Below are 27631 nucleotides of genomic sequence, written 5' to 3'. Positions count from 1 at the left end.
CTCTGGTCACCCCTGCCACCCTCCTCCAGCCACACAAGTGAGGATTGCTCAAGCTGGCCAGATCACACCTTGCTGGGGTGAGAAAGGGGTCCCTCCCAAAGCAGGGGAGAGCAGAGCTGGTCCCTCTAGTGCAACCCCGAGGGAGATGGAAGATGAGAAGGAAGGCTGGATCCCTGCCCTGGGCTGTAGCAGGATGGATGGGAGCAGGAGCCTGAGACAGGGAGGGGAGGATGGGTGACTACAGGCAGGAGGCTGGTGGCCAGGGATGGTGGACATCTGAGGACGGAGGGGCCCTTGCTGTGGGGAAGAGACATATAGAGGCCAGGGACCATGTTGGGAAAAGGGGTAAGGCCTATGGGGTCCATGCAGAGATCCTGGGTGACTCCCTGGCTGCTCCCCGAGCCCCGTACTCTACTCACCCTAGACGGCCATCCATGGCTGCCGCTCCCCCGGGGATGATCTTGGTGATGAAGATACCTGGGTCATCTGGAACATGGGGGTTGTCGATGCCTCCCGCTATGCTGAAGCCGAGGCCAGAGTTACCCTGTGGGAAATCAAACGCTGCGTCTTTTCCCCATGGGCAACCGCTTGCTGCAAGCCCTCCTTCAATGGGACTGCCTGGGGCACAGGAGCCCTTACAGCATCTGTCACACCCCGGGGTGCCTGGCTCAGGGGGCAGAGGGATGCTGGCCAGAGGAGAGGCTGGCGTTCCTCAGCTGAGTGCTCGGCGCAGCAGCGTGGAGCACTGAACAGATGGAGTGGGAGAGTGGGAGCCGCCAGGACCTCCCTCAGCACCGCGTCTCCACGGAGAGACTAAGGCAGGCGGGGAGCTGGGGGAAGAGGAGGTGGTCCTTGGCGGAGAAAACCTCCCCTTGCTGGCTGCTCCCCAGGAGGAGACACCGATGCCGCAGCCTGAACAGACCAGCGGGGACTGTGCTAGTCACCAGCATCCCACTCCTGCCCCTCTGCACCCTGGGATGTAGCCCTGGCACGGAGCCAAGCTGGGGACCAGCATCACTGATGCCAGAATTTACAGGTTTGGGTGGAGGTGGCTATCAGGATGGAGTGGGCTCCCCAGTTCTGTCTCCTTTTCCTCACAGATGTGCTTGGAGCATCACTCGAGCTTCTCCTGCCGAATTACTCCTGTGGGAAATGCAGGGACCACAGCTCATCTCCAGCACCTCAGGACTGAGTGGCTCTGGCCCTGTGCCGCCTCTCCCACTTGCAGGATCCTCATTAGAGACACAGTCACAGGCGCTCCTTCCTGATCCATGCTTGATGCAAGTGGACAATTCCTGCTTTTTCGCTCTGCCTTGAAAATCAGACGGCTTCTCGCCTTGTTTCCTCATGTGGAAGAGCTGACACGCAGTCACACACTATTGTGCCTGCCTCTCTCGTACATGAGTGGGCTCAGGCCAAGCTCTCCTGGCTGCCCATGGCCCCTGTGCTCAGTGGGAGATGAGGGGGTGCTCTGCTGTTCCATGGGACCTGTGGCTAAGGAGGCCATGCTGGAACTCCATCTCCCCAGGATAATTTAGCACCTACAGTCAGCTGGGGCGTGCACTTCTCCCCAGCAATTTTGCCCCAGCATCAGCTCCTGCAGCGATGCAGAACTGGCTTTATGACACTCATGACACAGCACCAGGAGCCACCAATGCCTGTCACTGCACAGCGCTCCCGGGGCCTCTCTGGCCATCTGGGATTTGGCTGGCATGTGACACGAAGGCATTCAACAGTAAAGGGTCTGAGGCTGCTCTCTTTCCTCTGTGCTGGGTTCTGATTACCCTGTGCCTAGCTCAAAAAAGCTCCTCACTGCCACGGAGACCAAGCCAGCAGCAGCAAGGCGGGTGAGATTGCAAAATTATCTCCAGCCATTCCTTGTGCCTATGGAAGGTCCCTGGTTAGCTACTAAACCTGGGAGGTGTTATGATAAACCTCAAAAAGGAGTTAAAGGGGTTTCGAGGCTGACATCAGGGTTGATGCCAGGGAACTCCTGCTGTGGATATGTGTAGTGGCTAAACATAAAGCCACATCCCTTTGCAGATTGTGTTTCTGCTATTATTGTCCCCAAAACGCTGCTGCATTTATGCTTGTCTTTACAACAAAGACAAGGATTAATAACAGTGACTGACCAGCGATTTTGGGGTACACTGAGATCAATTCTGGAAGCCAAACACCCCAGCAAGGGGACAGTCTCACCTGCAGGCACCAGTGTTTCTCCTGTATTAAGACAGGATTGTTGGAACCCACCAGGGACCAGGTGAAGGGGAAGGACCTGGTAAGATCCATTCTAGCCCAGGCTGCTAAGCACTGAGATTCCTTCATGGCTTCTTGCTGTTGGAGAATGAATTGCTGCTTGGGGCTTTGAAATGGGAGCATCAATGAGTGTTGCCTCTCTGTGTGGTCCTGCCAGCTCTTCCCCTGTTCCCACTATGGGCTGAGGACAGAGGCTGCTCTGAATCCCTGAAGCAAGGCTTTTGCCTGTGGCTTGGGCCCTGAGCGAGAAACACTTAGCCCAAAAAGGAAGGAACCTCTGGGCTGGTTTCGTCAGGCACGCCGGGGAAGCGGTGGGTGAGGCGGCAGCCCCAGATAACCTTCCGTCCACCCACCTCCGTGATGCAGAGCCAAGGGAAGGAGGGAGATGACTAAAGGCAGAGAGGAACAGAATAATGAGCCATGCGTCTTCCCCTGCAATGCCGGCCACGCGCGAGGCTGAGCCGCCGGCACGGCAGCGAGGGGGAGGCAAGGTGTGCTGTGCAGAGCCAGGGCAGCCTCCACCACAGCCTTTCCCAGCCAGCAGGGCTGGGCCTGTCTCTCAGAGTAAACCCCAGGCCAGCTTTTCCCACTCCCTCTCCATCCCTCCTCCCCTGCTGCTTGGGCAACAAGAAAGCCCTTTGTGCCCTATGTGCTGCTGGCTTGCCCCTGGATAAACCCCACACATTGGGGAAGCTATTCTAGCCATGGCTGGTGTGGCACATGCCATCACCTCTGTGTTACCAACACGGAAAAGTCTTGAGCAGGAACTTCCTCTATTTTGGTTTGTTTTACTAAATAACCTGTTCTTGCAGCTTAGCATCCCAAGGCTGCTGTGTGCCCTAGAGTGGTGGGGAGCCTGGTGGCAGGGTGGTCCCCGTGCCCAGTTGTGGGGTGCACCCACCTGTGTCTGCACAAGCAGAGCTCCCCACACCTCTGTTTTCTGACAAAGGCAATGACAAAGAGCCTCCCCCCATGTTCTGCACTGATGGGTTTGTGGGGGAGAGGGTGTGAAAGAGGGAAGCAAGGGAGAAGCCCTCCTCCCTCCCTTCTGAGGGGGTGTGCAGGGGGAGAGGGCAGCAGCAAGCCCACCCTGGTGGCAGCCAGGCTGGCAAAGCAGGTGCAACAGCCGTGTAAGCTCCAGAGAGAGCAGGGAGCAGAGACCAACCTCTCTCTCCCCATCAGCTGTGCAGGGGTGTTTGGGGGCCCAGCTGTGCCGGGGTGGGCGAGTGGGAGGAGGCTGCTGGTGGGTGGGTGAGGAGCACTTACCCTTTCCAAGACGATCTCTTCATATTTGAACATCCCATCACTGCCATTCATCTGGAGAGAGGGAGACAGTGTGTTACGACTCTCTGCTGGTCCTGGGGGGATTTGTTTGTCCTCTCTGATAGCTGAACATGAAGAATTCAACCTACAAGCTGCACCATCACTGCTGAAAAAACCTTACATGCAACTGCTTGGGCCTGCCCTGGAATTAAACCATGTGCTGCTTTTCTCTCTGGGCATGAGCCAAAGCCCACTGACTTTAATGCACTTCTGTGCAAAGCCTTTATTCTCCCAGCTCATTTCTCCAGCCATGAAAAGGAACACAACCGAAGGCACAAAAAGAAATAACACCTTTGTTACGCAGCATATAATTAACCTCAGGAATTCACTGCTTGAGGAAAGGAAGAGAGGGGGTCGGTCCATTTAAAGGGAAAAAAATGTCTGTACATAATAACATAATAAACACCTTTAGCAGCTTATACTTTTTAAATCTTTTCGTAGCATGACTGTATTAACAGGAAATTCAGAATAATTTATTCTACAAAATTAGTTGGGTGCAAAGGAAATTAGTTGGTGTGAGAGAGTGGGGCACAGTAAGAGGTGAAAACATTGTGATGCCCTTATGTACAAAAATGGTGTAGCCTGTCTCAGTGCTGTACACCACACTGATCCCCACGCTTAAAAGTCTCCCATACTCAAAGTATCAAAGCTCTTGGAAACATAATGAATAGAAACAAGAAGGGATGCAATTGTAGGCTGCAGAATGGTAAATGTAGACTTAAAAAAAAAATAAATCCATTTTCCTCATAATCAACAATGCATGGGAAAAATGCAGCAGTTTCACTAAGATTATCGGGATCAGGTCAGAAACAGCTGCCAAGGTCTAAAATTTAGCAAGATTTACAATACAATTGGCTACTGAAACATCCAAGACTTTGCAGCAACAGTTTCAAAGAAAACTGAGGAGGAAGGGAACCCAAAGAGCCATGGAATCCAACTCCTGACCCTGCACAATCCCCCAACAGTCCCACCATGTGTTGTCCAAATGCTCCTTAGGTTCTGGCAGCCTTGGGGCCATGACCAATCCCTGGGGACCTGTTCAGAGCCCTGTCACTCTCTGAGTGAAAAACCTTGTCCTAATGTCCAACTTAACCTCCCCTAGCACAGCTTTATGCCCTTCCCTCAGAGCCTGTCACTGAGCACCACAGAGAAGAGATCAGTGCCTGCTCCTCTGATTCCCAACATGAGGAAGCTGCAGACTGAGGTCTCAGTCTCCTCCAGGCTGAATAAACCAAGTCACCTCACCTTTGCTCATAGGGCCTTCTCTAGACACTTCACTTACCTTTGTAACCTCCTTTGGATGCTCTCTAACAGCTTTATATCATTTTATTGTGGCCCCAGGACTCGAGGTGAGGCTGCCCAGTGGGAGCAGAGTTGGACAATCCCTCATTGCCTGTCAGGTGATGCTGTCCCCACTGCACCCCAGGCCCAGGTTGGCCTTTTTGGCTACCAGGGCACACTGTTGACTCAGATTTATTTCAGAGGGGAATGAACTCAACCTTATAATTCAAGTCATTCTGGGAAGCAAGGAATGGGACGTGGGTAGTTCTGTATGACAAGGCAGAGGCAGTGGAACCCTGAATTCAGCAGGAAAACACCTCTGACTGTGCAGTCCTGCCTCTGCCTGTGGCCTCTGAACAACATGCAGGGTTCCTCATCTGGATTTTACATCCACTATTAACTGATGGCTCAGAGATCATATGGACCCACTTTCAGTATATGCTCTGTATCCCAATGACATGCCTTTGTTTGGACACAATTCTAACAAACACTTCATGTGGGGCATGTGCACACTGGCTGTGTCCTGCTTTCTCAGCTCCTTGCTCTCTGCCCCTGAAAGGCACAGCTCTGCCATCCTCCACACCCCACAGTGCAGGGCCATCCCATAGAGGGGACAGCAACCATCACTTATGCTAAAACCATCTGACACCACAGAAGAAAACCCAGTGAGGCAAGGGTGAGGCTCTACTTATAGGTAGGAAGAGGAAATAGGAGTTTTTCTAGGTGGCAACCATCGAGAGCCCAGGCAGAGGAGCTGTACTGCAGGACAGGATGTGGGATAGGGCTGAGCCCCCTGTGGCACACACACCCTCATCCCCTGCCCTGGGAGGCCAAAGCAATCCCACACCCTATACTGCGTTCAAGGATGGGCAAAGAGATGGGAATGAGGCTCCAGGGAACACAGGCTGAGTGTGTTGTCCCTTCTTGGATGTGCTCTGTGCCTGCTACCACTCAGCTACAGGAAGATTTCAGGGGACAGTTCAGGGATGGGACATCCAGATACTCCAATAGTAGGATGCTCAGATCCTCCCAGCACAATGGGAGAGGCGTTGTCCTGCTCTTACAGGAACATCTTACAGCAGAAAAGAACTGGTGTGGTGGGATTAACCCCCAGCAGGGTCTGTGACAGCCTCAGAGGCTCAGGGACAAAAAGGCAGTGCCACTCTCTGCCTTACAGTGCCTGTGCTGTGCTCCTGTGGGCAGAGGGGCATTGCTTCCCTTGCCACAGCTTCCCCCTCTGGCACGGGCCAGCCTTCCCTCCTCTCATCTTCCTGTACTGAGTCAATCCTAAATGCAGCTGGCTCGCTGGCCCCTCTCAGTACAGCCCAGCTCAGTACAGCCCAACTCAGCACAGCTCAGCACAGCTCAGCTCAGTTCAGCACAGCCCAGCCCAGCAGAGCCCAGCTCAGTGCAGCCTCTGGCCCAGTACAGCCCAGCTCAGCACAGCCCCTCTCAGCACAGCCCCTCTCAGCACAGCCCAGCTCAGCACAGCCCAGCACAGCCCAGCCCAGCACAGCCCAGCTCAGCACAGCCCCTCTCAGCACAGCCCAGCTCAGCACAGCCCAGCTCAGCACAGCCCAGCCCAGCACAGCCCAGCTCAGCACAGCCCAGCCCAGCACAGCCCAGCTCAGCACAGCCCCTCTCAGCACAGCCCAGCCCAGCACAGCCCAGCCCAGCACAGCCCCTCTCAGCACAGCCCAGCTCAGCACAGCCCAGCTCAGCCCCTTCTCAGCACAGCCCAGCTCAGCACAGCCCCTCTCAGCACAGCCCAGCCCAGCACAGCCCAGCTCAGCACAGCCCCTCTCAGCACAGCCCAGCCCAGCCCAGCACAGCCCAGCTCAGCCCCTCTCAGCACAGCCCAGCTCAGTACAGCCCAGCTCAGTACAGCCCAGCTCAGCCCCTCTCAGCACAGCCCAGCCCAGCACAGCCCAGCTCAGTACAGCCTCTCTCAGCACAGCCCAGCTCAGTACAGCCCAGCCCAGCACAGCCCCTCTCAGCACAGCCCAGCTCAGTACAGCCCAGCCCAGCACAGCCCAGCCCAGCAGAGCCCAGCCCAGCAGAGCCCAGCTCAGTACAGCCCCTCTCAGCCCAGCACAGCCCAGCCCAGCAGAGCCCAGCCCAGCAGAGCCCAGCTCAGTACAGCCCCTCTCAGCCCAGCCCAGCTCAGCACAGCCCAGCCCAGCTCAGCACAGCCCAGCTCAGCCCAGCCCAGCCCAGCCCAGCAGAGCCCAGCTCAGCGCAGCCTCCGGCCCATCCCCTCCCTGCAGTTGGTTTCCCGGTGCGTGGGGCGCAGCGTCGCCTCTCCCCGGCTTTCCAGCAACTCAGATTCCTGGCACCCTTTGCTACTACACACATTGTCCTCTCTGCTTTGGCATTCAGCACAGTTGCCACACAGCCAGCCATATGCACACCCACGGCCGCAGAGGAACAGCGTACACATCCCTCCAGGATGGGATCTGCAGAAAGCTCTGACAATCTGTGAGCCGTGGTGAGAGCCAAGCGCGCCCCGCCGAGGAGCGGCCGCTGCCCGGGGCGCGACCCCCAGCACACAGAGCCCGCCGGGCCGGGACAGCCCCGCTCCCACATCCCGGGCTGCCAGCGCTCCTGGAAAACCGGCGCTGTGGGGGCTTGCTTGATGCTGGCTGCAGAGCCTGCACTGCCCAGGCAGGCTGGGGTCCGCCAGGCCTGACCGTGAAGTTTTAGCTCTGATTATGTTTTCGAAATTCACGCAATGGAACGCCAGTTAATTGTATAAGGAAGCCAAACGAAGAACCTAATATATACCACGTAACCAAGGGAACAAGCCAACAAAATGAACGTTCCAGTGTTGGAAAATCAAATACCAGTCACTCACTGACGGCAAAAACCTCCCCATGATACCCGCCAGAGCTGCCAGGACCTGGCTCTGCTGCAGCCTGTTCTCCTGTCCTTCGCCAGTGCCCTGTGCTCCTCCCCAGATCCTGGTTGGGGCAGCTCTGGTGGAAGATGCCTGGCTCCATCACCTCCAGGATGGGTGAGCACACCACACCCTGCTCTCCTCTCCTCGTGTAACACCTGCAGAGCTGACAGGAGTGTCAGGGGCTAATTAGCTGTTCCCAGCATATATTGATTCTAAGCATTACCTGGTTTCTCATGGAAAAGAGTTATGGGTATTTTTTCCAGGCCCTTCCCATGCAACAAGCCCACCTGTGGGCTCAGGAAGAGGCGCCTCTCCTCTTTAGAGCAGGAGGGAAATAGCTACTGATGACAGAATTTAGCTCAACAACAGAAGGCTGCAGAGTTAACATTCATTTGATAAACAGAAGAGCACACACCTTCCAGAGCTACTGCAAGCTGTCTGCAGGATCTGCTGTCCAACACTGCAATGGCCCACGTGGAAGACCCCTTGGATTTTGCTACAGTAAGGATCTGAGGTGGATTTTTTGTGGTGTGAAGTGGATTGACTGTTTTTTGTGGGTTTGCTTGTTTTATAAATTAAAAAAAAAAGGGCCAGATTTAGAAGACAAAGATCAAGTTCCTCAAATGCAACCCAGATAGCCAACCAGGCTGCAAGAGGAAATAATCTGCAGGAAGGATAACACTGTTCACAGCCCCTTTTGGTGCAGGATCCTTCCCATATCCTGTGCTTAGGATGTGATGAGGATGAGCACTGAGACCTGCTGGTGGAACAGCCATTTATCGAGGTAATGGAGAGGGTCTGAAGAGTGGAGAGCCAGCCCTTGTTTGTGCCAGCCAGGCCTGGGTGTGGAGAGCACCTGGCAATGCCCCACACCTGCCCCAGCACAGGGAAAGGGGAGCAGCCCCGTGCCAGGGCAGAGGGTGCAGTGGGCACCTCCCTGCTGGCACGGGCACCACCAGTGCTGGCACAGGAGAGCTTTCCCTGCCTGCACATGGCAGGGGGCCCAGGGAAAATAGGTCAAGAGTTCCCTCCCTTCACCTCCACGCATCCTACCGCAGCACTGAGACCACTGACTCGCTTCCAGCTTGCCCTGGCCTCAACCCCTGGTGTGCAGTGCCCAGGCTGCTGGCCTGGTGCACAGAATGAACAAATGCCCTATTTCTGGTCAGCCTTCTGCCAGAGGGTTGCAGGGACCAGCCTGCTGAGCTTGGGCAGAGTGAAGGGGTTTGCAGCCTGACTGCCCAGCAACAGCTGGGAGGACACTACAGCCACGCTGCCTGCAGGATGGCACTGGGATGTGCCCAGCCAGCAGCTGCCAAAGAGGGACTCAGTGGCTGAGATCAGGCCTGGAAAGCACTTATCTTCCTCACACCGGGCTTTTAAGCGACTGAAGGGGTGATTGCACCTCACTGCTGGACAATGAGGCACCAAATCAGGCTCCAAGGACCCAAACTCTGAAACCTTCAACTCCTCAAGGGCTTTGGAGTGACTTTCCCTGCTAATTTTGGGACTGCCTGGCAGGAAGAAGTTGTTTCAGCTTCAGAGAGGCAGCTCTGAAATGCGGAGACCTCATCTGCCATGGAAACTCTGTTTCTAATTCTTCACTTCTCTATTATGGACATGCTGGGCAGAATACACCAAGATGTGAAACTGAGAGCAAGGACCTGGAGCTGGCATGAGTGATGCCCTCCAGCACTCTCCTTACTGTTCAAGGGATGATTTTAATACTACAGGCATTTTATCATGGGTTATTTGGGTTTTTACACCCTGGGGGTGCTGGGCTCTGCTGAAGCCACACACTGAGCCCCAAACATCCCAGTTCTGCAGCTTCCACCTTACAGTGCTGCTGGTGCTACAAGCTCCTGGGGATGGAAGTGGGTGGATGGGGACATTGAAATGCAGAACAGACTTCTTGATAAACAGTCGGGCCAAATCCAGCCCAGCAGCCAGTCCAATGCAATCAATGGAGCTAGAACAGGAAGGAACTAGACTACATCCATCTGTTTATCATTAAGGAAAGCACTGAATAGTTAAGTAATTAAAGACTGGAAAATGTGACTTTAACCCTTCCACATACATGCTGTACCAACAAGCTTCAGATTTTGGGTTCGTAAAAAAAATCCCATGTTTCCAGATTTGGCATTTTGATGTTTGCAGCAAGCTCCTGATGTGGCTCCTTTGGGACCTGAGAATCTGCCGAGGTTTTGGGGAATTGTTTTCTCTGAAGCCTGAGGAATCCAGCACCCCAGAGAAGGAAAAGATGGAACACGGCCTGTTTCCTGGTGAAACATGAAGTAGAAGGCTAGAGGGTTTCCAGGCTGGATGCTGAGAGGAATCAAACTGAGGTGTCTCCCCTGCTCTGGGCATGGGCTGCTCCAGGCACCCCAGTGGTGACACACACAGAGCAGATCACAGCTCCAGCCTTCTGACCCCTGCAGGACAGCTGCTCCCAGCATGTTCTGCTGAGTTTGGATGGATGGGATCAGTGACTGTCACTCCTAGCATGATGCTGGCATATGTCTGGGGTGCAGAGCACCCCTGAAACCCAGCCAAAGTGCAAGGAGAAGGGTGGGCAGAGATCTGGAAGGGGAGGGAGAGGGAGGGATGTGAAGTTAATGAGCTGGAGTAGAGGGAGGCAGCTGGGAGGGCAGGAAAGCAGAGTGCACTGCAGTGGAAGGAGTGGTTGCTGCCCTGCATGAGGAACCTGTCCAGGGTGACAGAGGCTGTCCTTGGCCCCTGGGCTCACCCCTCATTGCCCTTGGGCACACAGGCAGAGAGGAGGGACGGGCATGGATGGAGTGTGGCACAAGATGCAATGCTGGTGCCTGCAAAGATGAGCAGGCAATGTTCCTCCAAAGATGTGACATTTTGTACTGAGGGAGAGTACAAAATGGATGTGAGAGCAGACTTTCCATCCTGGAATACCTCCCTGCCCTGCCCTGCCCTGCTCACAGCACCCTTCTCCCTTGCTCTGGCCCAGCATGATGGTGGTCCCTTCCCTCCAGGAGACATTGCCCTTTTCCCATTTCTCTGTAGAACAGCCAGGAGAGTGCAGACAGGAAGCTGCAACATGGCACTGCCCTGCAGCCAGGGTACCCAGCAGAGTGAGAGAACCTCCAACCCACAACCCCCCTGCCATGCCATGTGTTTGGGGAAGATAACCTTTGGGGACAGCAGCTCTCTGCCACATTCATACAAGGCTGCTGGACCCAGGACCATCATGCTGAGATACCCATTGCCTTCCTCCCCAATGTCAGGTGGCTTTAATTCAGGGTTAATTAAACCATACAGCCAGGGTTGGAAAGGTCTTAGCCAGGCATTCCTTCCTTTCTGTAGCACTTCTCAACCAGCCCAGTACAGCTCTGATGTGCACTGACCCCACCACAGGCTGTGGGCTGAGATCTGCAGTTTTCTACAGGGGAAATGCAACCCCCAGAAGTCATCTGTGGCTCACTACCCTAACTCCAAAGATGAACCCACCTCAGCTCTGAGTCCTGGTGCTGCTTCACTGCTGTGGAAGGCAGCTGAAGTTTGATACATCAGAAGCAAACCCGATGCAAAGCACCCAGCCCTAGCAAGCTGCTAACTGTGCTCCTTTGGGCAAAAAACAGAAGCACCCAACAAGCATGGAGCCAGTGCTGCTGACCAGAAACCCATGCTGGCCACCCTCCTCTTTTCATCCTCCCAGCAGGAATGAGTTACAAATGTTCTGGGGACAGATGCAGCAGGATGCAAACCCTGCCTGTAACAAACTGAGGATTATCTTATACTATGCCAGGAGTGCCAAAAGCACTGTGGCTGCAAACACCCAAGTATTGCTCAACTGCTGGCAGCCTTCAGTGGGAGAGGAGCAGCATCTGATGGGCCCTGCTGCCTTGGGGACTGGTGAGTGAGATGCCAGCAAGCACCCAGAGAGCTCTGTCCCCCTCCTGAGGGGCCAGGGCTGCCTAAGGGGGCTGAGGCAGTGCAGGAAGGTAAAGGATGCCCCAGCAGAGCCTCTCAACCCCCCTGCATGGGAGACAGAGGAAATGGCTGTGTGATTAGCCCTGAACACTTCCAGCCTGGATCCCCAGCTCCTCTGCTGAGGCCTTTTGCCTTGTGCCTCCCTGGGCTGGAGACTAGCATTGCCTGCTGCTGACCTCGGTTCTGCGCAGTGTCACCCAGCCCCAGAAAGGCTGAGGGGTGGGATGAGCTGTGGGGACATGCCGTGGGTATCAGGATCTTCTGCTGCCTTACCAGGGCCTCCTTGAGCTGGAAAAGTCTTTCCTGCATTGCTGAGCAGGGAAAATGCAGCACTTGATCAAAGGAAGCAAAACGAAACCGGGAGACTTACAGAGAGCCCTTGTTCCAGCGAGTCTGTATTCACGATAATGGGAGCGGGGTTGGCCTGTGAGGAGACAAAAGTGGGATGTCACCAAGCTGAGCGCTGAACCCAGCCCTTCACGGTGCACTGCCTCTGCCCTGGCCACGCCAGCACAGACCCTCCAGGCCAGGCAGCAGAGAGGTTCAGGAAGGGCTGTTTGTCCCTCCTCCAAGGCTCCGTTCGTCCCTCCAGTCCAACAGCCCTGGGACAGGAGCAGGGTCACAGCATGGCTTTGGGCATGAGTCCCATCCTCAGACCTGGTGTGTCCCAAACACCCTATAGCCTTGGCTGCTGGGAAGGAGAAAAGGAAGATTGGAAATTCTCTCAGGCTTGCGTTAGGCTCCCACCAGCACCAAAAGTTATGTGAAATTCACACTAGTGAGGGGTTAGGAGATATGAGGAATAGGGAAAGAAACCTTTCTGAGGGAGGAATTTACTGCCACCACACCAGGCTTTCAAGGACTCTCCAACAGCTGCTGTTCTTTCTAAGCACAGGGCCTCCATGCCCTGGGAGAGCTGACAGCATTTGGACCTTTATCTTCATGACTCCCAGGGTAAACCCTCTGCTCGGCAGCCTCGGCTCATCCTCCATAGCAGCACATCCTCCTGTCTTGAAGGGCTCCCCGTGAACCTGTCCCCGGGTCCCTGCTCCTGGGCTGCCCTGTCCCTCGGCTGGCTGCACATCGCAGGGCAGACACACGTGCGGAGGGCAGCCCGGGGAGACAGGGACGGAGGAATGAGGGCGGATCTCCCAGGAGAAAAGGATGGGCGAGGGTGCAGCGCCGGAGGGGCGGGTGAGGCCGGGGGAGGGTCGGGACGAGATGGGATGGGACGAGACGGTTGGAGATTGGGGGCGGCGAAGGAGGGACAGGACAGGACGGCCGGAGCGGCCGGAGGAGAGACGGGAAGGGAAGGGAAGGGAAGGGAAGGGAAGGGAAGGGAAGGGAAGGGAAGGGAAGGGAAGGGAAGGGAAGGGAAGGGAAGGGAAGGGAAGGGAAGGGAAGGGAAGGGAAGGGAAGGGAAGGGAAGGGAAGGGAAGGGAAGGGAAGGGAAGGGAAGGGAAGGGAAGGGAAGGGAAGGGAAGGGAAGGAACCTGGGTAAGACGGCCGGCGGGGTGGGATGGGACGGGAGGCCGGAGGAGGAGGGCCGTGGGTCGGGGTGCGGTGGAGGAGCCGGATGGGAGGGGAGCCCAGAGGAGGAGTATCCGGGCCGTGGGTCGGGAATGCGGGGCGATGCAGGAGCGGACGGGCCGTGGGTCGGGGGTGCGGGGCGATGCAGGAGCAGCCGGGCCGTGGGTCGGGGGTGCGGGGCGATGCAGGAGTAGCCGGGCCATGGGTCGGGAATGCGGGGCGATGCAGGAGTAGCCGGGCCATGGGTCGGGGTGCGGGGCGATGCAGCGATGCAGCGGCCGGGCCGTGGGTCGGGGTGCGGGGCGATGCAGCGATGCAGCGGCCGGGCCGTGGGTCGGGGTGCGGGGCGATGCAGCGATGCAGCGGCCGGGCCGGGGGTCGGGGTGCGGGGCGATGCAGCGATGCAGCGGCCGGGCCGTGGGTCGGGGTGCGGGGCGATGCAGCGATGCAGCGGCCGGGCCGTGGGTCGGGGTGCGGGGCGATGCAGCGATGCAGCGGCCGGGCCGTGGGTCGGGGTGCGGGGCGATGCAGCGATGCAGCAGCCGGGCCGGGGGTCGGGGTGCGGGGCGATGCAGCGATGCAGCGGCCGGGCCGCTCCCCCGCGGGGTCCCGCCCCCGGAGCTGTCCAGCGCCGCCGATGCTGAAGCGGGGGCTCCGCGGAGGGGGCGTGAGGGAGGGGCGGCCAAAAGCGAGAGGCAGAATCTCAAGGCTGACATTCCTCGCCGGCACACAGCGGAGTAGTGCAAAGCCTGGAATGTCAGCGGTGAGCTGGAACTCGCTTCATCATCCCAAGGCTCGTGAGGAGAGCAGCAGCCAGAGTGAGACACGGCGGAGATGAGAACTGCCGGGGGGAGGTGAAAGGAAGCGTCTGCCTTAGGGCATCATGAACGCCAGAGTCGGCAGCCAGCGAGGCAAGGTGTGGGCTAGTGAAGCAATTACCAGGGACCACTGCCTGTCCATTAACAGGGGTGTTGGACCACACGGCCCAACACCTCTGAGTCCGTGACATTTTCACAGGAGCCAGTCGCTCCTTATCGCCCTTGTCTGGGTTTACTCGTCCCTGACTGGGACCAGCCTCCCCCCACAACCCAGCACGGCAGTCCCCACCATGTCCTGTGTCAGTTGACCCTATTTCTAGACTATTCACTCTCTTCAATTAGTGGAAGGGCCAACCAGACTTTGTTTTAAATCCTGCCCTGGAAGGTTCTGCTCTCATATGGATGGAGCAGGAGGTAGTTAATTTGATTTATTCAGATGCTTTCTGATCTTTCCTGCAGCTGTAACTATTGGTTACAAAACCATAGTTTTTATGGCAATTAATTCTCTAACTCAGGGAAATATGACCACTCCCAAGCACTCCTGCCAAACCCCTCCCCCACACAAAAGAGAATCACAATTTTCAGGTCCAGTATCTTGGGATCTCCAAGGCCCAGAAGCAATGTTAAACAGGGAATATCCCCTCTCTGGCAGTACACAGTCCTTGTATTTAATCCAGATAATTTGAGAGATAGAATATATTAAACCTGGCAGTGGCTTTTATTAGTCCCCAGTGCAATTCTAGGAAGGGATTCCACATTTCAAGGCAAAAAAGCAGCACTTCTACTGCCAGCAATTAACAACTGGTAACACATCAAGGTTTGAACATCCAGAGGCCAGCTCTTATTAGATGAGTTTCCAGGAAGGATGCAGAAGAAGCAGCCTAAGTGAATGTAGCCCATCATGTGCCCCATGATTTATAAAAAGAATTCAACTCCACAAATGATGCTTTGGATCCCTCCCAGGGAGAAGTGCTCTATATAATAATGTGATAGAGGCTTTTGCAGGTCCAGCCTGAGTCCTCCACTGAGCCCTACTGCACTCTTTGTTGAATTAATAATAGCCCAAAAATCACACATCACATTGCCTAGCTCACACAGTGGTGAGCCCTAAGGACATATTTTGTTTAGCCTGCTCCCTGTGCACTGAGCATCCTTCGCAGCCATTCCACACTAGTGATTTTTTACATCTCAAAATACTGCTAGGAGCACAATTTCCCACTCAGGCTCCAGATGGGACCCAGGAGATACAGAATGTGAGTCGCTGCTCTAAAATAAAGTCACACATGGTCAGGAGGAACTCAGACCAGGAAATCCCCACTTGCTTCCTGTGGCCAGTTATTCCATCTACTGCAAGAAAGGTGTTTAGGCAGTAGTTCTGACTTCCACTTGCAAATATTTCAATATTTGCACTTTGCCTGTCCTACTGAAGAGGCAGACAAGGCCTACGACTCAGAAATAAGCAGAGGACCTGAAAATAAAAATATTTTCCCTCCTTTCACCAGTCAGGCAGAGGTACCAAGCAGCTCTGCTAGCCAGGGGAGGAAAGAGAGTGTCATAATTTTCTGCTGGGCAGCAGGAACGTGCTGGTGAATTAACCATGCCCTCAATTCTATAGGGAATGGTAAGTAATTTATGCCCTAAGGAGCAGGAGTTTGCTGCATGCAGGGAGGAGAGGGAACAGGGCTTTGCATTCAGATCACATTCAATGGGGGCTGTCAGATCTCTTCCATCTAAACCCCTTCATCACAATACTGTTTACCGAGCCCTGTTTGTGCTTGAGGGTGTTCACAAATGGAAAGAGTAGAGGCCCAAGTCCTACAGTGTTCACTCCATGGCAGCAGATCACCAAAGTCCAGTGGAGCTGGAGGTGCCCTGAACTCTCTCCATCAGGCAGAGGCACTTGCTCTCAGGGGATGGAGGCTGCAGGGACTCAAGGAGGACCTTGGGGAGTGAGGAGGGCACAGCACAGATGCAGAGAGATTGATCTGGGCACAAAGCCAGAGAGGCAGAGGACAGCTGCTGAGAAAATCTGAGCAGCAACAGGAGTCAAAGGGAGCCATGGTGAAGGCAGATGAGGTTTGAAGGTCAGGATTCAAGAGCTCTCTGGTCTCATAGGGGCTGAGATGCAGAGCCGTGCATCCACTGAGCTCTGCAAGACGTTCCTAGGTGCTGATGGAGGGAGCAGCAAGGTGCCCCAGGCAGCACCCAGAGAGGGACTGGCTGCTGTGGAGACCTTGGGAGAGCATCATGCCTGTTTGGGGCAGCTGCCTCTGTGGTTCAAGCCAGAAGGGATGTCTCCTCCTCTACAGGCTGGAGCAATATCACTATAGCACGTGCAGGGAGTAGCCAGGCAGGATAGAAGTGCTAGGAAAAAATCTCAGGATGAGGCCTTTGTGAAACACCCCTAGATATCCTCTCCAGGTAGTGGTCTGAGAGGGACTGCTGCTATATGGCCTCCACTTCCATGGCAGCCCAGGGACACTAACACAGTCACCTAGCATTAGCAATGCCCCAAATGTCAGCAGGTATCACCCCTCACCTCAGTTTCTCCTGCTATCAATTGCTGGCACTAAGGTAGGCATTGCAAAACATGATGATTTTCCAAAACTTCCAAGCAAAAGAAAGGCTGCAATTACATGAAAATGAGGAGGTTCACTAGTCTGCTGCTGAGAATTGGGTCCTGCCCTGTGGCATTTCCCCAAGGACTGCTCTCAGGGCTGGCACACAGGAGCTGGGCAGGGAGACTCTGAACTGAAAGTTCAAGATAATGTCTCCAGAATTAATATCCCAAAGCTTTGCCATAACTTCACATCCTCCACAGAACCAGCATGGGGGTCAGCCCACAGAGGTCAGGAGATATCTCCTGGAGGCAAAACACACATGCTACAGGTGTCCCAGGACAAGGGCAACTGGATTGTGGTCACATATAAACACATTTCCTTCTTAACCAGCAACAGGAATAACAGCAGCCTCCAGAGATGGCAAATGCCAGATAACACACAGAGCTGCCCTCTGCAGGAGGGTGGTGTGTACTATGTGCCATGCAAGAAGGAATGTGCAGGACAGAGTGGCTACTTGAGACACTGGGATAATACAAAGAAGCAAAGTACCATTTTAACTCCTTTGTTTCCCCAGACTGGATCAGAGTGAAAATTCAATTTGTCTTTTAATATCCTTTGTTTCATATCATCTGAGCTCTAATAGTAGCACTCAGAAGGAAATGGCTCTGGAGATAAGTGAAATTCAGTCTTTACATCTCTTTAAAAGCTCTCAGGGGCAGAGGTCACAAGTGGGGAAATGCCCAACAGAATTATCTAATCAGGGCTGACACTGAGCTGCTTGTAGTCCAGCTCCATCTGCTTTGATTTTTTTTTAAAAGGGTGTTAAACCATGGAGAAAGCTGTGCATTTACAGCTATGAAAGCAGCTGCTCTGTCTCAGGACCCCACCGTGTCGAATTCTGGCTGTGAACAAGCAGGTACTGGTTCAGGGATGCTGAGGGTGCTGCCACGGCAGGGGGGTCAGCTGCAGGATGCTCAGACACCCACAGGCTCCTGCTGCTGTGGGGAGTGGGTTTGCACCAAGCTGATGGATTAATTTCACAGGAACAAGCTCAGGTCCTGCCTGCACAGCACTCACAGACAGCCTGTGCTCACCACCACTCACCCTGATGAGCCCTGACACGCTCCTCTGCTTTGTGCCAGGCTCGCCTGCCCTGTGCCCAGGTGCTGGTTTTCCCAATGTTGGGCCACTTCCTGCACAAGTCAGAGCCCAACACGTGGCTGCCACTGCACCTGAGAGGATACAGCTCCTCCACAGCAACCTGTGGGTACTTCTGAGGTCGAGGCCACACAGAAACCCCTCCCTAAGACAAGAAGTCTCAGCTTTGCCCCTAAGAGAGCAGGAGAGCAGGTGTGTAGAGCAGAGAGGTGCTGGCATCTTCCCTCCAGGTTGCTCCTGGTCCTTCATAGACCCCTTGCTTTTCACCTGGCTGTGCCAAGGGAAGCCACCTTACAGCTCTTGTGTTAGGAGGCAATGCCTGGCATATCCCTTCCCAGACTGAACCCATGAGATATAGGGCGTTTTTGATATCTCAAGATGAAATCTATGCTTTGATCTAACACTTTCATGTTCAAGGAGAGAGGTACCACACTGCTGCCAGGGCTGGTCCCATCCTCACAGATCCCTGTGGTCATCTCTCTTTGCTTTCCTGGGCTTTACACTGGGTTCCCACAGGCTGGGAAAGGGAGACAATGAAAACAGAGGACGGACACTTTTGGAAGCTGAAATTCTTGGCCAGAGATGAACCATCCTTCCTTTTAACTGGGCTGGGTAAAGTAACTCCCCACTTTTTCTCTCCTCCTGCAAGAGCAACCTGTTGGCTGACATGGTTTGGGCAGGGGAAGGACATGACCCAACAGCGTCCCTGCATGAAGGGGAGTGACAGGCTGAGCCTGGCCCCTGCCCTCCTGCACAGCTCAAAATGTGGCATCAGTGATGTAGGGAGGGATGCTGGGCTGACTGTGGAGCTTGCAGGTGCCCGCACCTGCTGCGTCTGTCCATCCGGCCAGGTGCCAGCTGCTGCCTGTGTCCCTGTGCTCAGCTCCCAGCCAGCCTGGTGGCCTGCAAGCAAGAACAGCCCTTCTCTGCAGGCTGCCTCTGGGACCTGTCTGAGCTGGGCTGTTTTGGGGGCATGAGCAGAGCCCCTGCCCCACAGCTGCACCTCGGCACTGGCTCAAAGCACCGCGGCCATCCGGAAACAGGGAACATGGACTTGAAAGGTCCCTGGTCACAAGGATCTTTGGCAAAGCCACTGAAGTACCCAAAGTATAATGTGAACACAAGCAGCTACTGAAGGTTTAATCTTTGTTTTGGTGCTTTTTTTTTTTTTTTTTTTTTTTTAAAGAGGACTGGAAAAAGCCTTTACTCAGTAGTGAAGGAAGAAAGCTTCCCAAACAGAAGCTCTGTCGAATCTTAGTTTCCATTTAGAAACCATTAAGGCCAGGGTGTTCAAACTTGAAAGTTAGACATCCTGTTCCAGGCTCAGCCCACTAAAATAAGTGACCCAATTTGCAGGGCTGCTGGGCTTCAGTAGCTTCTCTTTGACCTGGCGGTACCAAATAAAATTGACTTGATTCTTTTTTACACAGGAAGAGTTGTTATTATTTGAAAGAGTCACATGCTTTTATCTTCCTCTCAGACAAATACATATCTATAGGGGAAAAAAAGGGAATAAGGAACAGTGTTAAAATAAAGATTTCTTTGATTCCTACGATTCAAATATCCTAATTTCTTCTTCTCACTAAGTTCCAGTGCACACCCAGTTAACAAGTGTTAAGAAAACCTGTTTCTCTGGGCAAAAAAGCAAACCAAGATCCATTAATAGAGATTCAAGAGAAATTCTAGTTAGTGCAAAGGTGACAAGAAGGTATCTAGGGCCTGGTCTGGGGTGCTCTGAAGCACTACATGTTCCCAAAAATAATTACACTCTCAGAGCAGTCCTTCCGCAAGCCTCATCAAGAGAGCTCTGCAAGCTAAACTGTGAAGTTCATTCCAAATTCAGGTATTCTGAACTTGTTAAATGCTGTATTAAAAGTTTTCATCTCTAAGTCCCTGACACATGCTCACAGCATATTGCTGGATTTGCAACGAGGGCCCTTGAGGACTCCCTACATCATCCCATCTTTGCATGTGTTAAAACCAGCTGTGAGCATTAACACAGCCCGCTGCACCCACAGTGCTGGCACAACCTCACAGCAAGGGTTACACCCATCCCTGAATCCCAGCTGCAGGCTCGCTGTCCCTCCTGCCAGCACGTGGGTTTGGGGTGGCAGGCAGAGCCCCTTCAGCCCCCACAGGGATCTCCTGAGCTGAGCTCCTCGTGGCCCAGCACAGAGCAGTGCAGGAGCTGCTGTCCCCTGGCAGCCAGAGTCCACGGTCCCCTTGGAGAGCATCCTGCACCGGGCTGTGCACAGCGGGCGCCAGCACATCAGCACGGCCCTGATTACGTCCTGATTAGTCTTAATGACTTCCCCTCTCTAAATGAGCATTCACAGCTCGGGAAGGAACGGAAGCTTCTCTCCTCCCATAATAGCACACGACGTGCCGAGGGGCTTACCCGAACAAGGCAACTCTCCAGGAACAGTGACAGCTTCTGCTTCCTCCCTCCTCCCACCCTCCTCTGCACCCAGGGTACCCAGATTGGGCCTCTGGGGCAGCTGTCCCCTGGGTTTCCCTCTCATGCAACCCCCCATGGGACTGTACACCCTGAGGATGGCCAGCAGATCCCTGCTGAGCCCCTGGCACTGCTCAGGACTGGGCTCAGTCATGGTGGGAGAGCTGGTGGAAAGTGCAGTCATGGGGGCACATCCCTTCAAAAGGAATGACATCAGGTGCTTCACAGTGGAGGCTGATGGGCTTCCTGCTGCCCCCAGATTCTTCACGAGGAACAACTTCCTCCACACTGCACACATCCCTGCTGAAACATGCCCATACTCAGCCCTGCATGCCTCACCAATGTGCTCTCCACCTCCTCCTCCTCCTCCAGCTGTGTGGCAGGGCCACATCTTCCCTTTTCTGGCAGGTACTTTGCTCTTCTTCCATGTGTTGCATTGATGGGGTCTCTCCCACCTATGTGGCTTCAGATACTGCCCTTAGAGCAGCATCTACACCTCTAGCACAGCCAGTTCAGACACCAGCTTCAGTACCTCTCCCTGTGCTGCTCCAGGTGTCCCTCCAACAGCTCCATACCCCAAACCCAGCAGCCAGGCACAGCTCTAGGGCTGCAGTCTGCACATCTGGGCTGGCTGGCAGGCAGCAGTCAGTAATCCAACTGAAGAGGAGCTAAGCTCAGTCCTTCAACTCACTTCTCTGATTCCAGCATTATCCCTTACTATATTAAAAGGATGACTCAGAAAAGCCAACAAATACAAGTGTACTGCCCCTGTGCAAGGGATTCACCTGCCCAAAGAAAGGAGGAAAGTCTTACAGATGTATAAATAAACTAAGGAGAAAAATGTCCTCAGCTGTCACCTCCTAAATGAATTCAACATGTTTTGTGAAGGAGCACTGAGAACATCTGACTCTCCTCAGTCCAGGGGATGGGTGACAGCAGGACACGGGACACGCCAGGGCAGGTGAGGAGAACCAGCTCACTCAGCATCTGTGTGTAAAGGTTTTCCCAAGAGAGGCACAGGGAAGGGGGATGAGTTTAAAAAGCATTATCGAGGCCTTTATTTCATTTGAGGGGCAGGAAAGGAACATCAAAACCATCAGAAAAATCAGCTTCTTCCCATGGGGCAAGGAGGCGAGGGTGGGTGCGAGGCTGGGTGTGAGGCTGGGCTTGGGGGAAGCAGAGCAGCTCAGTACCTGGTTATAGCAACTCAACTGGGTGATGACGGCAGGATCACCAGATGGAGATGCCCAAGAAACAAGCTGAGAGGTGAGATCAGATGGAGGGGGTTATATTAGGAACAGACACGCAGATTTACACATCGTGAGTGAGGAGGTGACGAACAGGTCTGTGGCAGGGGAACCAAACTCTCACGAGGGAGTGGAGTGTGATGAGGAGGGAGGGAGAGGGAAGACTCTGGGACTCCGGCTGGCAGGGGGACATGCTGGAAGAGATGCTGGAGGTGGAGGGAGGACAGGGACCACCAGTGACCACAGAGAAGGGGCTGAGCAGATGGATGGGGCCAGGAACAGGCAAGCACTGTGTTCAGCAATGGAGCCAGACGCAAAGGACAAGTTTCACTACAGTTGCATCTACATTTAGGTTGCCAAAAATACCTTTCACAGATTGGCTGTCTTTAATTAAAAGGATGTCTCCTGTGCTCCTGGCACGATACAGAACTCATCCTGCCATGTGGGGCTCTGTGTGGAAGCTCTGCAGGGGGGGCTTTCCCATGGGACAGCTCCTCTTTGCCTGCATCCTTCCACATCCTGCCAGTGCTGGGCAGCTCAGGCAGCGGTGCTTCCCTGAAATGCCCCTCCACAATGCAGGCACAGAGAAAAGAAGGTAAACTTCACCCCCTTCCTGTTTTGGCTTCTCTCCTTCCCTCCAAACACGGAGAACGCCGTCCTCCTCTCTCCTCCTCCACGTTTCAGTGCAAAGATTTAGCTAATTTCTTCTATGAATAGCACGGGAGTAGCCATAGCAACATCACCCTGCCAACCTCACCACCTCCACTGCCTCCATGTCCCCGGCACCCTGTTCCTCTCACCCTCCCTCGCACCTCCCCAGGGAACATCTGGGGCTTCAGCCATTCCCCACAAAGCAACCTGTACTGGGCTTCCTGCCTGCCCCCTTGGTGCTCTCCCTCCTTCCTTCCAGCCGCACCTGCTCATCACTCAGAAACCTGATCTGAACGCCCATGGTTTCTCCAAGGCTCTTTCCTCCCTGTGCCACCCATGCTCCAAGGGACAAGAGCCCCAAGTCCAACATCTGCAGGCTCAGCAAAGGCTGGTGCTTCTGCCAAGGTGTGCTGTCCTGTGCCTACCTACAGCAGTTAATTGCCCAGGGTATGGGAGGAATTCAACAAGCAACATTTGCACATAGAAAACCACCCCTGAAAATCAGTGAAACACTCACTGCTGAGGGTGGGCAGGGAGAATCTGTCCCACTCCCCCACCTGCCTGGCCATGAAACACTTCTGCCAGGAGTGGGGGCCACACAAGCCTGGAATGCTCTGGGCATTTGCAGGTGGTCAAGGTCTCATTGCAATGCTGCTCCAACTCCCCTCTGCACCCTTGTGACCACCCCAAGAGGGAGAAAGGGACCACAGAAAGGGGGGCAGCAGGACTTTGCATTCCTGGCCAAGCAGGGCCTGGGGCAGCCCTGGGGGCAGAGGGCACTTCCTCACCACATACCAGGGAACTGCACTGCCCTGTGCCCCTTCCCCAGCCCATGCCCCAGACACCCAAAATGCACATGAAAGTGCTGGTGACACCCTTGAGACCCTCATGTTGGGGTTTGCTCAGGTCATTGTGCCTGGCACCAGGGTCTTTAGAGTGAACTAAGACTCAGGGCTGGACATTCCCAGTGGGAAGGAAAGGTGCTGTTTCTGGACCCTCAGCTCTTGCAGCAGTGCTGGAGAAGGGGCTTGGGCATGGCCAGGCAGCTGAGCACCCCTCTCCTGAGAGGCCGTGGGCGTCACTGTGCAGGGGAGAGGAGGGGTTTGAGCAGTCTGCTCCTCTAGTGCTGCACATCAGGGATGCTTCCCTGGATCACACTGCTGTTCCTCCCCCAAGCCAGGAGTCCTCCTGTCACCTCAGTCTGGCAGGGGAAGAACTGAGTCCCCCATCAGCGAGCAAAGGGGGACAAGGAGGGCACAGGGCCAGCAGGAGGGACAGAGATGGAAACAATGGAGTGCAGCAACGAAATCAAGTGCAGGGACAGGGAGCTAATGAGCAGAGAACACAGATAGATAAGGGAAAACAAATGGAAGAGATCTCAGAGGGGAGAAGGAAAGTAAAGCAAAAAAGAAATGAGACACCTAGACCTCAGAGATTTCCTCCCTCCCTATGGTGAGGATTAGGGCTTCTCAGTTACTGGCATTGCCTGAGCAAGCTAAAATGTGTCCTAGAGAAGGGGAGAGGCAGGAGGAGAGAACAGACGGGGGCTGGAAGTGGGAGGAGGTGCAGGTTGACGTTGGGACTGTGCTGTGTGTTGGGCAGCACGTGTGGGCACGTCTCACATGCCGTGGAGCTGCACACAGGGTATGTGAGTATGCCATGATGTCAGAGAACATACACCACCGTATGCAACTGTGAGCACGTTTCTGCTGTCAGAGCACTAGCACACGCTTCTCTGCTTGCATGAAGAAGCAAGGGGAGAAAAAACACTTAAACGAGAGGTGGTGAAGCTCCCAGGAGGTTAACAGATCCCTGCTTACCTGGGAAAACCTCCTGGCCTCTGTACCCCTTCCCACCTCAGCTGCTGGAAATGCTTTCAGGGACAGTGAGCTCATTTAAAGGGGCAGCCCTGAAAAATGGCAGCCCTGCCTCCAGCCAAGGCTCTCCTGGACACAGAGGCAGCCTGTGAAGGAGACTGCTTCGCATCTGCAGCCTCCAGCCAAATCCACCCAGGGCCAAACATCTCCTGGCCTCACAGAGCCAACTGGACCTGCTTGCCTAGGTACAAGCCATGCCTAGATGCTTCCATGTTACCACCTTTTGTCCCCCTGCCCACCACTGGACTGGGAAGAACATGGATTCCTCGGGGCTCAGGCACTGTGCACCCTTGGATCAGGAGCAGAGTGTTACTGAGGCATTTGCTGTGAAGCTTTACTCACACTTGCTCCACACCAGGGAGCTGCTGCCTGCTCTGATACAGGCAGTGCACATACCACACACGTCATATTCTACATGCAGACCCTGCTATGCTCACATAGCCTCAAACACTGGCATCTTCTGCTGCTTGCAGTGCCGTGAGGAGCTTTTGATTTTCCCCCCCTTTTTTTTCATGTTCAGAAAGGCGAAGGCAGAGCACAGATTCCCAACGCGGACTTTCCGAGCAGCCCAAGCTCCATGGCAGCACCACAAAGAGACAATGATTTCTCTTCCACCATTGCAAAAACATGAAAGGCTCCCCTGCCCAGCCTGCCACGGCAGCAATGCAGCTGGCATCACTTCCTTCTCACACTGCTTGCATTCCTCCTACCAGGAATACTGGGCCAGACCTTTCATGCAAGCAGGAGTAAAAAGGAGGGAGCAAACATGCTTCAATTTTCTGCTCACCGAGCTTGCTGCTTTGGATGGAGGGAAGGAAAGAGATAGTGGAGAAAAGATGGAAGAATGCTTGCCAGGAATCAGCAGGCGAGAGAAGAGCTGAGGCTGATTTTGATGCAAAGAGTGGCAGTGAAAGAAAGAGAAAGCAGGACCGGGCTCATAGGAAGGTGGCTGGGGTTTTTGGTGCCTTCTGTAAATATCATCTGAGCTGTCAGCTATGAATCTAATTATTTCAACCAGAGCTACAGACTGAGACAGTAATGAAGAAAAAATAGAGGAAGGGAAGAAGAGGGTTGTGTTTGCCGAGAGCAGAGGAGGAGAGAATTCCCATTGATTCCCGTGTGTCTGCCTGCTACAGCATCTTGAAATAATAATTAGAAGGATCAATAAGAAATCATGTGAGGATTGAAGATAATGAATGAAAGAAGCAGAAGAAGCAAACTGAAATGCCTTTCTCCCAAGCTGGGTAAATTGTTTTTCAGGCAGGGTCTATCCTCCATTTTAATGCTTTGCAAAAAGATCCAACCATTTTCTAAGCTGGCTTATGGGTTCAAAACAAGACTGGTCTCTCCATTTGGAGGAGAGAGACACAGCCCGAGAACGGGTCCTGGAGAACACTAATAAAATGAATGTGTGTGGGAAGAAATGGAGGCAGTGAAATGGGGCAGAATGCACAGAGCACGCCAGCGACCAGAGCAGGGTTACGTAATAATCTCGGAGAGCAGGGACGTAGCAGCAGAGCGAGGAAACCACAACTCAATGGAGAGTGGGTGACAGTTTGGGAGCGCTGGCAAGCAACACCGCGAACCCACGAGGCTGCCCAGCGGGCACACACCATGCCTGCGAAACACACGATGATGGGATGCCCGTGATGCTGCCAGGGCTTCAGGCATCGCAAGCAGCGAGCACCTCGGGTGGGGTATCCAAAACACATCACGCCCGACGACCACCTTGCGCCAAGCAAGATCCATTTGGCCCCGTTCGGCCCTGGGAAGGCTGCTCCAACGCTGGGCTCCTACGCTGGGCAGGACCGCAGCATCCAGCCCGAACAACGCCAACGCCAACGCCAACTCGACCCTCTCCGACGGCCAACCCGAGCGACGGCGACGGCCACCCGCAACGCCGCCGGCATCCAGCGCCGGCAGCGGCAGCATCCCCGCCGGCTGCTCGCGACGCCCCCGGGGTGATGCTGCAGCGTGCCACAAACCCGCCGCGAACCCGGCGCTACCCCGACAGCCGCCCGCCCCGTCGCGTCCCGCACCGGGGAGCCGCTGCCCGCGGCCGGCCCGTACCTGCTCGTACCAGTCGCGGCTCGAACACGTGCACTCGGGCCACCAGCCCGGGCCGCTCCCGTTCACCTTGGCCGCGCTTTTCCCCGGAGCCGGCGGCGGCGGCTTCAGCGCGGCGGGGTCGCGGGCGGGGGGCCCCAGCTTGGCCTTGCCGCGGGCGGCGGGCGCGGCCCCCCCGGGTGCGGGCAGGGTCTGCGAGCCGTAGCCGCCGTAGCCGTATTGCTCGTGCTGCCACTCGCCGTAGGAGGGGGGGTCCATGCGCCGCAGGGCCGCCATCCGCGTTACCTCGTAGCACTCGGGGCACTTGCAGCAGTGGTGGTGCTTGTGCATCGCTGCCCTCACACCATCGAGCCGGCAGGGAGGGAGGGAGGGAGGCGGCGCGGAGGGGCGGAGGGAGGTAGGGAGGAGGGAGGGAGGGATGCTCAGGGGGCGGCAGCGGCCCCCGCCCCGCGCAAGGCGCGCCTGACGCCTCTTCGCCCGCTCGGCGCCCCCGCGGGAGGAGGAGGAGGAGAAGGAAGGGAGGGGGATGGTGTTACAGCGCGGTGATCTCCGCGGGGGCGCGCCGCGGCATCGTCCTCAACGCCACTCAGTCCCGGCGCCGCTCCCGGCGCGGGGCGCGGGGCAGCAGCTCCGAGCCGCTCCGCTGCATGGGGCGGCTCAGCCCGGTCCGGCTCAGCCCGGTCCGGCTCGGCTCGGTGCGGGACCGCGGCACCTGCGGCGGCGCCGAGCATCCCTCGCCCCCCCCTCCCCCGCAGCGGCCAATCCTCGTCGGCGGAACCTCCGCGCCCCGCCCCGGCGGCGGGGGGCACCGCTCCTCCATCCCCGCGCTCATTTATCCCCGTTCCTCCATCCCCGCGCTCATCCATCCCCGCGCTCATTTATCCCCGCTCCTCCATCCCCGCTCCTCCAGCCCCGCCGCTCCGGGCAGACCCGGCCGCGCCGCCCCCGCTGCCCCCTGCGCGGGCGGCATCCACAAGGAGCAGAATCCTTCGCTGCGCTGCCTCGCATCACCTTGCGGCTGCCCCCATCACCGGGCAGCCCTCGTGCAGCGCCGCTCCTCCAGCCCCGCGCGGCCGTGGCAGCCCTGCCAGCTTTCTGACTGACACCAAGAGGGGGTCACTTTGCTTCAGCTGTGGTCTCCACTGGAGTATGAAGTAATTTTTCCAGTTCTGAACTGGTCGTTAGGCTGGCAGCAGCACCTCAGTTGCATCTCTGTATCAGTTCTCACCTTGCTTTTTTGGAAATGTTACCACGTGCTCCATCAAGAACGGCACCCTGGGGATGCTGCCGCTGCCCTATGAGCCACAGGTGGTGCACTGGGGGTGTAGAAACCTCAGGCCCCCCAAAGGGCCTTTGCTGGGCTTCCACCTACTCCCATCATGGGGATGATAAAAGCAGAGCAAAAATGCCTGCTGGTGCAGCAGGGCAAGGTGCTGCTCTCAGTGCAGCTCAGGCTGTCCTTCACCTCTTGCATAGAAGTGCAGGACTAGAAGAACTTCAGAAGTCATCCAGACAAATTGATGGGGGGAGAGAAAAACCATTAGA

The 27631-nt window shown here is 55.4% G+C and overlaps 1 protein-coding gene across 2 annotated transcripts in view; it reads right to left on the bottom strand.

Moving 5' to 3' along the window:
* The window catches only part of DLG3 (discs large MAGUK scaffold protein 3), a 75796-nt gene that overhangs the window by 24484 nt on the left and 23681 nt on the right, over positions 1 to 27631 (bottom strand). The window contains exons 5-7 of one of the 2 annotated variants that reach the window (XM_079319281.1): positions 12093 to 12146; positions 3523 to 3573; positions 420 to 544 (exon numbers count right to left, since the gene is read on the bottom strand). In XM_079319281.1, the coding sequence (XP_079175407.1) occupies positions 420 to 544; positions 3523 to 3573; positions 12093 to 12146 (230 nt within the window). Of the gene's footprint in view, positions 1 to 419; positions 545 to 3522; positions 3574 to 12092; positions 12147 to 27631 lie in introns of those variants that run through there. The other variant, XM_079319278.1, reaches the window with a different exon arrangement.

The sequence above is a fragment of the Erithacus rubecula genome (genome assembly GCF_903797595.1).
Source record: "Erithacus rubecula genome assembly, chromosome: 15".
Classification (NCBI taxonomy): Eukaryota; Metazoa; Chordata; class Aves; order Passeriformes; family Muscicapidae; genus Erithacus; species Erithacus rubecula.
The sequence above is the reverse complement of the archived record's forward strand: the minus strand, read 5'-3'. Positions and strand labels throughout refer to the sequence as shown.